The sequence below is a fragment of the Poecilia reticulata genome, linkage group LG4, assembly GCF_000633615.1.
Source record: "Poecilia reticulata strain Guanapo linkage group LG4, Guppy_female_1.0+MT, whole genome shotgun sequence".
NCBI lineage: Eukaryota > Metazoa > Chordata > Actinopteri > Cyprinodontiformes > Poeciliidae > Poecilia > Poecilia reticulata.
In genome coordinates, this window is record NC_024334.1 from 27,818,059 (window position 1) to 27,830,473 (window position 12,415).

Below are 12,415 nucleotides of genomic sequence, written 5' to 3' on the forward strand. Positions count from 1 at the left end.
AGAGCTGCGCTCGAACCGTGGTGCCCTGTTACCTTCCCATTGTGAGGAAACATCTTAATGATTCCTTCACTCAAGAGGAGAAAGACTGGCAACAGGTGCGACGAGGAAGGTGAGTGGAAAATGCGTTATATCACAGCTGATGTGTTTTGGGGGGAAAGGAGTAAATTTAGTTGAATGTTATATTTGAAAAATAAATATGTCAATGTAAATGCTATTAAAGAAAATGTATTGTGAAGTTTAGTATTTCATATTGTAAAATTATAGCAAAGCACCATGTACTTTGGAAAGTTGAATTTGGAAAGGTCATTCAAAGCTTAATTTAGGAGCCCTGTGATATGAAGAGTCTGTTTTTTAGAGTTACAATGTTGTTTGTGTTGCAGATATGTAGAGTTTAACCTGGTATACGACAGAGGAGTAAAGTTCGGCCTTGCCACACCTGGCTCTAGAATCGAGAGTATCCTCATGTCACTCCCCCTCACTGCCAGGTAAGACATCAGCTCTCCTGCTCTCTGTCCAATAGTAATCAGCCGTCTGTGTTGCCTGGTAACCAACTCCTCCTTCCTGTCCAGGTGGGAGTACATGCACGAGCCTGGTAAAGGTTCCCGGGAGGCGGAGATGCTGGAAGTACTCAGAAACCCAAAGCAGTGGGTGTGAGCACTGTAGTCACAGGTTTACAGAAAGAACAACCTTTGTAGTATTTTTGTAAAGCTATACTCTGTTTTACAAGACCTGCGTTTATAAGGAAATATCAAGTTTCATCAATTGTCTGAGGACTTTACTTGCACTGTTAATTTTCCTTCYTTCATGTATTTTCAAATCGGCCTTTTTAAAAGTTTTAAGGATAATGTTTTTAATTGATTTTTGTGCCATTTGTCTCTTCTTGGTAGAATGAATCACATAAATTACCTTCATAGATTTCCTGCTTGTAGATCTACAGATACATTTTTTTTTACTCATAATGGCAAGTATAATTCTTCTCTTATTTTTTAATTTTCCTGTAACTTGAATTAGTCTTCTAATCTTCTCATTTATTTATTGAAGCACTGAAAGGGAAAAGGACAAACTGAATGTATGTGCTTTTACCACTGATATACCAGAATCAATAAATCGGATTTTGACATATTCCTATGTGCTCTAAACATTTAATTTTGTTTGATCAATCAGCCCTAAAAAGCAAGAATAAGTTGAAGCTGCAGGGAAGTGGTGTGCTAAATTATATAATGGATTTATCTGAGAGTTACCCAGAAGTAGGAAAAAATGTCAGTCGAGTGYGTTTGTATAAATGTTTCTCTCCACCTCTTGCATTAATTTTTATAGGGTACAATCCCCCATAATTTATAAATTAAAAGAGCTGTTTAAAGGATTTAAATGTAACAGAGTTGATTGTCCTGGGTGTCTTTAAGTTTAATTGGATGGATAATTGAGAAAGCAATTCAAGAGAATCGCCAGCAAAATTAAATTTATGCCAGCTTACTAACAGACCTTGTATTATATTAAACATAAAAATATTAATTTGCAAAATCCTAAGAATTTTGTACCCAAATGTGACACAGAACTGGCAGGAGTTCATTGGGATGATGTTGGTCCATAATGCAGTAAATGAGTATTATGTTTACTTTATTGGTAATTCTGTAAACGAGTTCCTTTAAGAGTACATTTGCCGTCTTGGCACCTCCAAAGTGCGCAACAGCTCCACCAAGGGACGGGGATTAACAACTGACTTCACTGCACAATATGTATTTCCCCAACATCTAATCTACATCCACCTAAACGATTTAATCTTGTTCATGTTATGTTAAATGTAACGTGATGGATTTAAAAATGATTTAATCAATGTCATGTTTACATTTTATTTCCTTAACTTTTCAGCTGTGATGACCGCATTATGTAATGCTAGGTGTAATGTGAGATTACAATTTAAAGCAGATGTCACCGTGTAAATAAAATTAAAAACCAATGCAGTACCAATTTTCACTTACTCAGTAGCATTTTGCATATCAAACGTTATCTGGAGAGTGACAGCCACTGTCTTCAAGTCACCTTTAGAGGTTTCCCCATACAGGCCAATTAAGTTCCACTCTAAAATGTCCTGGTGAAAACTAAAACCATTTATCGATGCATGCAGTGACAGAGTCAGAGAAATCCAAAATGTCTTGTTTGAACCTCAAGACAGAAACTTCTTTGCCCACGAGTAGCTTGGTGTGGTATCCAAAATGTTTTCCTCCTTCCGCTGAACCGTCTTCACTCTGAAACCGCACACTTCCTCATAAACATCTGTGATGCACAATTTTGTTTTTTCCCAGTTTTTATTTCTTTACAAGCTGATCAAAAGCACAACCAATGTTTTGGAAAAACGGATACTGAGACACAGTTATAGATCTTGACTTAATATCAGCTGACAGCTGATGACAGGTGTGCTTGCAGGCCTTGTGATGCCAGGCAGTTTGCTTTCAAATGTGATCATTGGCATTTCTTAATAGCTGGTAACCAGAGTGGTGCTGTTCAAATGTGACATTAGCATAAATCTGACATGCCCAGCCTCTTAAATTATTCATCAAGTCACAAAGAAATATCTCAAACACTGGAAATATGTTGCTGCTTCCTTGGTGTGAGACAGCTGATAAATGTACTGGCTCACCTCCAGATGGATGCAGGTCTTGCAAAATCCGCCCCACCCCCCCAAGTTGTTAATCCTAAAATATAATCATTTCAGCTTTAGTTCTTCCCATTTGCATCTTTTTTTTTTTTTTTTTACAGCACCTGAGTCTTGTAACAAAATGGCATTAAGATTAACAGTTTATTTTACACATGTAAACATACCCTTATTCTGAAAAAAATATATATATTTGAGGTTTAGGCACTCTTTAAGTGTGTGTGTAGATCATGTAGTTGATGTGTACGAATATTGTGTTTGCGGGGTGAGCAGTGGCGCATCTACACATTATTTAGGTGGATGTGAAAACATAAATCGGCGCCCCCCTCCTTGAAGGAACGTCAGGTTGAAGGAGCGTGTATGGGAAAACGTCATTGGCGCGCCGCCCCCTCCAGACTGGGTTTTGGCGCCCCCTCTGGTGCTGTGCCCCTATGCGTTGCATACGCTGCYTACGCACTTTTTGCGCCACTGGGGTTGAGTAATCTCTGGTTGTGGTGCAAAGCCTCTTTTGTGAAGAGTCATCAGCCATGGCAACTATGGAGGAACAGAGGAGCAGAAAAGCTTAATCCCCAAACTGAAAGAACATGGCTAGTAGCAAAGTGAAACACTTAAACTGCAAGAAATGAGACAATTTTATAATATGCAACACAAGCTAATGCAACAGAAGAAATGATCTCTTTCTCCTAATCATTCTCAGTCCATGCAGTTCTTGCCTTATTCAGTTTCACTGTAACTGACTCATTTTTGTGAGGAATTTTCATCATTCATACTTGTGAAAATATAAGCTAAAGGTTAGCAGTTGATTCTAAAACATCTTACTTTCCAGTGAGTTTCTTTTAATCATCCTGTTACACTTCTTCCTATTCTTTTGGGGACATACTGCACTCACTCACTGCTCCCTTGTCTTGGCTTTTGTTTGTTTTGTTAACAAGCTTGTTATTTATCATATTTTATATGTAAACATAAACCCTTTAAATTTTCCAAACCCTTTTTTCATTACTGTTTCAATTATAACATTTGAATGTAGAAACGATAAGTTATTCCTTTAAACATCTGATATTATTTCCCATCGCTCTTCATCGTTTGTTGGCTTTGGATCTGTTTTTCTATCATCTTAAGATTTATTACGAAACAACAGTTAAAATAACTACTTCAATTTAAAAGCGGTTTTGCAGATATAATTTCTCCAAAATGGCAATATAAAATATTAGAGAAGTTATTCTTCAGCTATTAATGGGTGTCTTTTGGAAACGGATTGCATTTTGCAATTGTTTGATGTCGTTTAAGTTTAATATGCATCCGTAAGGTGTTAGTAAAGTGAGTCTAAAAAGCCACGCCCACAGAACCATCTGCCTGTGCTATAAATTCATCTGGCCACCAGTTAATTTATCACACCAGACCACTGGAGTTTCAGTGAGTAGAGATGGCGACCAAGATCTCCCGCAACGCGAAGGACGAGGAAAAAGAAACGAGCATTACGGAAAGATGCCGGGGCTTCCTGACTGCACCAGTGACTGACATCAGTGTGCTGGAAGAAAAGAAGGATGAGATGAGCACCAAGATGGAGATGCTGATCATGGAGACTCAGGCTGAGTTCTGTAAAGCTCTGGAGGAAGTGGAGGGTGGGACATTCAAGGTGGACAAATGGGACAGGAAGGAAGGTAATGCGGGTATATCTTCAATGGTTTAACCTAAAAATGCAAATACTGCTCTTAAAAATAAAATTTACTCAAGTTTGTTGTCAATCTCCAGCAGATAATTTTAGATTGGATCAACTTTTCATTTGAAAATCCCTCAGAGCTGTTTTCAGATCACTTGTTTCTGCTGTAAAGAAATATACCAACATCTCATAACATTTCTGGGCAGAACATCCAGCTATACAGTTTCTTTAATCAAATGCATAAATTACAACTACTAGATTATATGTCAGACATTAAGAAATAAAAATCACTCCAAAAAACTCGTCTAAAACTGAAAGCCTCTCACTATGAAATATTTGAAAACTAAGAGCTTGGTGTTAAAACATGAATTGGAGATGACCCTCCATGTTCATTTAATTAACTTCCTCGTTATAACAAAATGACCCTTGGTCATCTCCAGATGTTACAAATTGCAGAGGTTTTCAACCTGCATCAGCAGAAGAGTAGACATGACTCCCCTGTTAATGTCTAGTAATTAACCTCCTAACTACTAATTTTTTTAGTAGTTAGGTGGAGGAACAGACCTGACCCCGGTGTATATTGACAGAGAAGATGCCTTTCTGTTCCACAACACCCTGAAGGAGGCCTGTGACAAACATCACCCGAAGTACTACGCAGACTTTCAAAAATGGTACAGCTCCATCAGTGACTCTGACCTGCCTTTGCACATCAACCTGTTTGTGAGTTTTTAGGACTGATTCCAGTGAATTAATGTGGGTGAATTACCAAAGGTGTACCCTCACTGTTRATTTTTAATAAGAGAAAGTCTTGCCCTGCAATCTACAGATACAGAAGACTGTGGAGGAATGTTAGAGGTCATACTAGTGTTGATGTGAACGTCATGGGTGGGGATAATCTTATGTGGCTTTTCAACATCTTGTTGTTTTCTGTCCTAGACTTTAAGGTGTAAAGTTACCAACTTCCCTGGTCACTTCTTGTGTCCTCCAGGTGTGACAGGTACTTCTACGTCCGTCACAGAGGAGAGACTYGGGGCATCGGAGGAATCTTCTTTGAYGACVTTGACTCCCCAAATCAGGAGGAGGTGTTCAACTTTGTTAAGAGCTGCGCTCGAACCGTGGTGCCCTGTTACCTTCCCATTGTGAGGAAACATCTGAATGATTCCTTCACTCAAGAGGAGAAAGACTGGCAACAGCTGCGACGAGGAAGGTGAGTGGAAAATGTATTATATCATTCAAATCCCTAAAATGAATTCATACTCCTCAAAACTGATAGCTTTTAGTATAAAGGAGGAATGTAGGGAAATGCTTTTTTATTGTCATCTTCAGTAATCTAGTTGGAAAATGAGCTAAAAAATGGTTTTATGACTAGAAGGATGTGGAAACTTTCTCATTTATTAAACAGAAGAGGGATTAGACTGAAATGTGTTAAGTTTAAGAATCACCTATCAATGCTATCATTGAGTTTCTAAAGTCTTTTCTGTTTGCAGATTATGTACATTTAAAGATAAAATCTGACAGCTTACATCTCTATTAGATCTGTCACAGTCTTGAAAGAAAGCAAGTTTTTTTAAGTATTCCAAAATTATAGGTCCAAAAATTAGTAAAAATAGAAATTGTTTGTTTACAGCAAAAAAATAACTACATAATTTAAATTTATTGTTTGACATGGTTAAAATTCAGAGGTGAAAATAGGTGCTTTATAAATTGCTACTATACTTCTTTTAAAGCACAAACAACACAATGCAGTATATTTATACTGCTGTATGTTGTATTATAGGTCTTGACACATTACTGTTTTCCCTATTCATTATAGTTTTTCATGTTTGTTTGTGTTGTAGCTACGTAGAGTTTAACCTGATGTATGACAGGGGAATAAAGTTCGGCCTTGCCACGCCTGGCTGCAGAGTCCTCATGTCGCTCCCCCTCACTGCCAGGTAAGACATCAGCTCTCCTGCTCTCTGTCCAATAGTAATCAGCCGTCTGTCTTGCCTGGTAACCGACTCCTCCTTCCTGTCCAGGTGGGAGTTCATGCACGAGCCTGGTGAAGGTTCCCAGGAGGCAGAGATGCTGGAAGTACTCAGAAACCCAAAGCAGTGGGTGTGAGCACCRCAGTCACAGGTTTACAGAAAGAACAACCTTTGTAGTATTTTTGTAAAGCTGTACTCTGTTTTACAAGACCTGCATTTATAAGAAAATATCAGGTTTCATCAATTGTCTGAGTACTTTACCTGCAATGTTAATTGTCTTTCCATCATGTAATTTCAAATCAGCCTTTTTAAAAGCTTTAAGGATAATGTTTTTAATTGATTTTTGTGCCATTTGTCTCTTCCTATCAAAATCAGTAATAGCATAATTTCTTTCCAAAGAATTTTTCTTTCTTGTTTTCAATTTGACAATGACTGCAATTAATTTTCTCATATTTGTGGAAGCACTGTGCTTTTATTACTGTTGCTCCAGTAACAATAAATCAGATTGTTGACCTACACCTATCTGCTATAAACATTTAATTTTGAGTTTGATCAAAGCTAAAGAACAGGAATAAACATTGTGTTATTCTGTCTTATGTGAACAATGACTCCACTTTCTTTGCTTGAGCAGATGTGTAAACAACACCACACTTTGGTTCTGGGTCATGTTTCAGAGGATTATTGTGAATCAATGAAAAGATAAGACACACACATTGAGCTTCCTTTAGCATCTAACAGGAAGGTTTATTCTTCTTCTGTGTAATGAACATGCTCCATATGCAGTACTGTAGGCATCACTGAGTAATATCTAGCACTCAGATTCAGTACATTACAAATGGCTCCAGAATGAGAATTATTTTAACTTGCTCCATTTAACATAAATTTTACCAGATGAGAAAATCTATTCACAGATGGCTTTTAATTCTCCAAGCCAAATTAGTTGTTTTAGTTAGTGATTTAATTTAAATAGTGTCCCTTTTTCTCAGAGCTTTTGCATTAAAATACAATATATGAATTTGCTTTTAACTATGTTAATAGCTTTTACCATTTTTTATCTTGCAAAAATAAAATATAACGTAACATTTAAGCATTCTAGCTTTTAATTGTATCCATTGTTTTCACAGAATAACATTTGATCTCTTACACAAAAAAGCCAAAACAATTAAGCTTAATTGTGATTTTAGTGTTGTGTTTGTGTCACACTGTTTTTATGTATTTTTTCTTATGATTCACTACGGGCCATTTAGATGCTCTTCATAAAGCGGAAAATAAAGTTTGCCATTTTATGTAGGACGTCACATTGGATGTGACAGAGATTGATCATGAGGCACAACTAAAGTGCTGTCACATGCTACCTGTAAAAATAAAATATAATGTAACATTTAAACGCATTGTTAGGGTAAAAAAAAGGTCTCATGCTCTTTAGTATGACACCAGTGAATCTTCAGTGAGCTTCATCTAGGCAGCCATTACTTCTCACTGAATGTCATAGGAATATTGGTCCTCTAGTTTGTGCAGTAACCTAAAAATAAGCGTCAATTTTACAAAAAAAAAAGACCAAAATAATGTTCTTTGTGTGACAACCGTCTGCGAATGTGCAAAACACAACAAATTCAAAGTGAACTCAAGAGTCTCTCAGCTAGCTCACACATGCACAAAGTCCGCTAGCATTAGCATTAGGCATCCTCCAGAAATATGCCCCATTTTCTACACAATACTAATCACAAACTAAGCCAATGTGACTCACTAGTTAACACTTTATTCAATAACCTGTTCAACTAATATGCATGCATCAAAATAAATTTTTACTGACCTGCGGTATAGAAAAGAGGATATGATGGATTTATTTAAGAGTGTTACCTGTTAGTGAAAATATATCAGTGCGGTGTGTTTGTGTAAGTGTTTGTCTCTCCCTTTGCATAGAATTTAATATAATTAATTTGGAAGAGAGTTTTAAAAGGATTTACATATAACCCTGAGGTAATTGTGTTGGGTGGCTTCAGTATGGACAACAAATTGAAAGCAGCTCAAACAAATTGAAAGCAGCTCAAGAGCATTGTCAGCAAAAATTTGGGTACAGCCAAATTTTAAGCTTAACCGGCAAGAATTTATGGGGATGACGTTTAGATCCATAACCAGACAATTGAGTGTTGAATCACATTTACTTTCAGTGTTAGTAATTCTGTGAACAAGTTCCTCAAAAAAAAAAAAAAAAAAAAAACAGGTACAGAAAACAACCCAGCTGTCATGGTTATCAGATGACATATGACAGTTACTGGAAAAAATTAATTATGGCCTAAAACCTTCTCAGGAATAGCAAAATAGCTGTTTTGCACATCTTTAGCAATCAGAGCAATTGAGTGATTTAAAAATATTATATAAATGTCCTTTCAGAGGCAAGAGATGATGAGTAAATGATCTGGAAACAACTAAGCAACTTACTAAATCCCATTAATCACACCGATTTCAATCATGAATTGACAATGGTGGGGAGAAAATGCTGCTCAGTTTAGCAACAATATTTAATGACTTCCTCAATTCCTTGGTTAAAGATTTAATCATAGTTTAATTTAATAATTATCCCTCTTGTCATGTCAAAGGCGTTGGAGAAGATATTTCGAAACTCTCATCCTTTGGTTTCTCAGAACGACGGTGTCTTGTTTTCAGACATATTGAAAACAWTGTGAACGACGTTTCATTCCAAATTTCCTCTTTGTGGGACAACGAAGGCTGTTTCTGTTTCTATTTATCAATTACAGTAAATATTGTTTCCTCAAAAATTTTAACTGGAATCCCTCCAGGAACTTCTTTAGATCCCAACCCAAATCTTTCAGGGAGATTTGTCTCCCGGGACGTCACCATGCAATATTTCTCAAATAAAAAAATGAAAAAATTGTTACATCCACCTAAAATACATTTAATCTTGTTGATGTTATTTGTCCATGTTAAATGTATGATTGATTTAAAAAAAGGATTTAATCAACTCCACGTTTTTATTTTATTTTCTTACAACTTGTCAGCTGTGATGACCGCATTAAACACAATGCAAGATTAAGACTTAAAGCAGACATTTCCATGTTGGTAAAATTAAAAACAAATGCAATATCGACTTGCACTGCCACTCAAAAGTATTTTACTTATTAAATGCTATTTAAAGAGCTGGATTCCACTAAGACCAGTGATCCCCTTTACAAAGGAGATCTGAAAAATCTACACCTTTCATAAATATTTCTTAATACTTTTTTCTCAAGCTGTTTTTTTATTTATTTATTTATTTTTTTTTTTTTTTTACTTTTGCACAACCTGGAAGAATTATGTGTGAGACAGTTCATAGAAATGTGCAGCTCATTTTTGATCAGGTCTGTGCTGCATCTGTTTGTCAAGTCTGAACATTTACTCTGCATCAAAGAAAACATTCTCCCAACAAAAGCATTTGAGCCTAACAACAAGAGCAAATGAAACAGTCTTAATTGTTTGGCAACGTCTTTTCTGATGCTAGGAGACACTGTCATCGTCTTCTTGATCTTCTTGGTTTTTGTAGCATCACATGTTACTTTCTGTAGTTGTTTGTTTTTGCTACAACAAAGCTCTTCATAGAGCTGATCCTTGTTAATTATCTTTGCCATTTGGAGAGTCACAGCCACTGTCTTCAAGTCACTATAGAAGGTTTCCCCGTACAGCTCAACTGGCTTCAGTTCCACTTTAAAATATCCTGGTGAAAACTAAAACCATTTATCCTCGCATGCAATGTCTGAGTCAGAGAAATTCAAGAAGTCTATTTGGACCTCACGACAGGAACTTCTTTGCCCATGAGTTGCTTGGTGTGGTATCCAAAATATTGTCCTCCTTCCGCTGAACCATCTTGATTCTGAAACTGCACACTTCCTCATAAACATCTGTGATGCACAATTTTGTTTTGTAAAGAACTTAATAAAATCAACATAGACACAGTTTTTCTGCATTCTCAAAAGTCTGTTTTAGAGGCACAGGGCAGGTAAGTCAAGAGATGATGCCAGAGCTGAGCAGACAAAAGTAATTTTAGTCATTTTAAAGTAATTTGCTTAATATCAACTAGCAAATGACTGTGAGTAATGCTGGGCAGTTTGCTTTCAGATGTGATTAGCATTTCTTAATAGAGTGGTGTTGTTCAAAGATGACATTAGAATTATTCTGTGACATGCTATGTCTCCTAAAAATGCTTTTCAGACAGTTTATCAAAGCTTTACGGATGGATGCCATTTGCTGTTTCATCACCATCTTCATAAAAGTAACTCCACTAGTCACAGACTGACTCCATCAGTCACAGTGAAATACTGGAAGTATTTTTCTTCTCTCTCTACTCTTACATCTGACCACACATGGCAAATCAGTAGCTGTATTTTTGCCAATATTCTGCTAATGTTGAAAAAACACAATGTTGCAACCGAAATCTTTGCATTTAATAAGAAAAGCAAGTAAAGTCACACATGAATAAGTTTTATCAAAATGACTAATGAAGTTGTTTAAGCAAAGTGAGTCTAAAAAGCCACGCCCACAGAACCACCTGCCTGTGCTATAAATTCATCTGGCCACCAGTTAATTTATCACACCAGATCACTGGAGTTTCAGTGAGCAGAGATGGCGACCAAGATCTCCCGCAACGCGAAGAAGGAGGAGGAAAAAGAAACGAGCATTACGGAAAGATGCCGGGGCTTCCTGACTGCACCAGTGACTGACATCAGTGTGCTGGAAGAAAAGAAGGATGAGATGAGCACCAAGATGGAGATGCTGATCATGGAGACTCAGGCTGAGTTCTGTAAAGCCCTGGAGGACGTGGAGGGTGGGACATTCAAGGTGGACAAATGGGACAGGAAGGAAGGTAATGCGGGTATATCTTCAATGGTCTAACCTAAAAATGGAAATACTACTCTTAAAAATAAAATTTACTCAAGTTTGTTGTCAATCTCCAGCAGATAATTTCAGATTTGATCAACTTTTCATTTGAAAATCCCTCAGAGCTGTTTTCAGAACACTTGTTTCTGCTGTAAAGAAATATACCAACATCTCATAACATTTCTGGGCAGAACATCCAGCTATACAGTTTCTTTAATGAAACGCATAAATTACAACTACTAGATTATATGTCAGACATTAAGAAATAGCTAAATAATCATTACTTTCAATTAAAGTCAAACTGACTTATTTACAAACTGCCGGGGCTTCCAACCTGCATCAGCAGAAGGATAGACATGACTCCTTTTTCTACAGTGATCAACCTCCTAACTGTTCCTATTTCCTTTGTCAGACAAGTTTTTAGTTGTTTGGTTTCGTAATATAAAGTATTTCTTATTGTTATCCTACTTTATTGTTCTTGTTCTCTTTCTCATTATGAGTCACTGTGATTATCGTCTCTGTAAGATGCTCTTCACAACAGCTTAGGCTTTTTACAAAAAGTATTTCCAGCAGCTCTGGATTTCAAGATTTTTGATGGATTCACAGAAAGAAACAGACACGCACAAGCAATATATTCAGACATAAATGCTTATAACAACTAATTTTTACTATTTTTGTTTGTTTTTAGGTGGAGGAGGAATCAGCTGCATGATGCATGATGGAAATGTGTTTGAAAAGGCAGGAGTGGATGTGACAGTGTTGCTAGGTTGTCTGACTGAAGAGGCTGTGAAACAACTGAGTGGAGAAAAAGTCCTCAAAGGGAAAGACGGTGGGTTCTGCTTATAGCTTGCATGTGACTAGATGTAGTGACCATTGTATCCCACAAGTACTGTTATACTTTCTGCCTGGAAACCCTCATTTCAAATATAACTTGGCTCTATTTTGCTCCAGGTAAGCTGCCATTTTGTGCCATGGGTGTGAGCTCCGTCATCCACCCCAAGAACCCTCACATTCCGTCAGTTCACTTCAATTACAGATACTTTGAAATAGAAGAGGAGGACGGTGAGTCCCTTTTTAAAGCATCTGTGTCTTGTGGCTCTATTGACTCTGTGGATTAATGATCAGCTTTGTTTTTTCTCCCTCTTGCTTGTGTTGTGTGTGTGTGTGCGTGTGTGTGTGCTTTCAGGCTCCAAGCAGTGGTGGTTTGGTGGAGGAACAGACCTGACCCCGGTCTATATTGACAGAGAAGACGCCTTTCTGTTC

At 37.1% G+C, this 12,415-nt stretch overlaps 2 protein-coding genes across 2 annotated transcripts in view; both read left to right on the plus strand.

Annotated features, from left to right (window-relative positions):
• Positions 1-6,539, plus strand: part of LOC103464128 (oxygen-dependent coproporphyrinogen-III oxidase, mitochondrial-like) — an 11,109-nt gene extending 4,570 nt beyond the window's left edge. The window contains exons 5-8 of the mRNA XM_008407997.2: positions 4,864-4,984; positions 5,302-5,520; positions 6,152-6,247; positions 6,332-6,539. Of these exons, the coding sequence (XP_008406219.1) occupies positions 4,864-4,984; positions 5,302-5,520; positions 6,152-6,247; positions 6,332-6,416 (521 nt within the window). The 3' untranslated portion in view covers positions 6,417-6,539. The remainder of the gene's footprint in view (positions 1-4,863; positions 4,985-5,301; positions 5,521-6,151; positions 6,248-6,331) is intronic.
• A 4,358-nt stretch (positions 6,540-10,897) lies between these two features.
• LOC103464182 (oxygen-dependent coproporphyrinogen-III oxidase, mitochondrial-like) overlaps positions 10,898-12,415 on the plus strand; it is a 3,549-nt gene continuing 2,031 nt past the window's right edge. Inside the window, exons 1-4 of the mRNA XM_008408120.2 lie at positions 10,898-11,138; positions 11,841-11,981; positions 12,104-12,214; positions 12,339-12,411. Coding sequence (XP_008406342.1) covers positions 10,898-11,138; positions 11,841-11,981; positions 12,104-12,214; positions 12,339-12,411 — 566 coding nt within the window. The remainder of the gene's footprint in view (positions 11,139-11,840; positions 11,982-12,103; positions 12,215-12,338; positions 12,412-12,415) is intronic.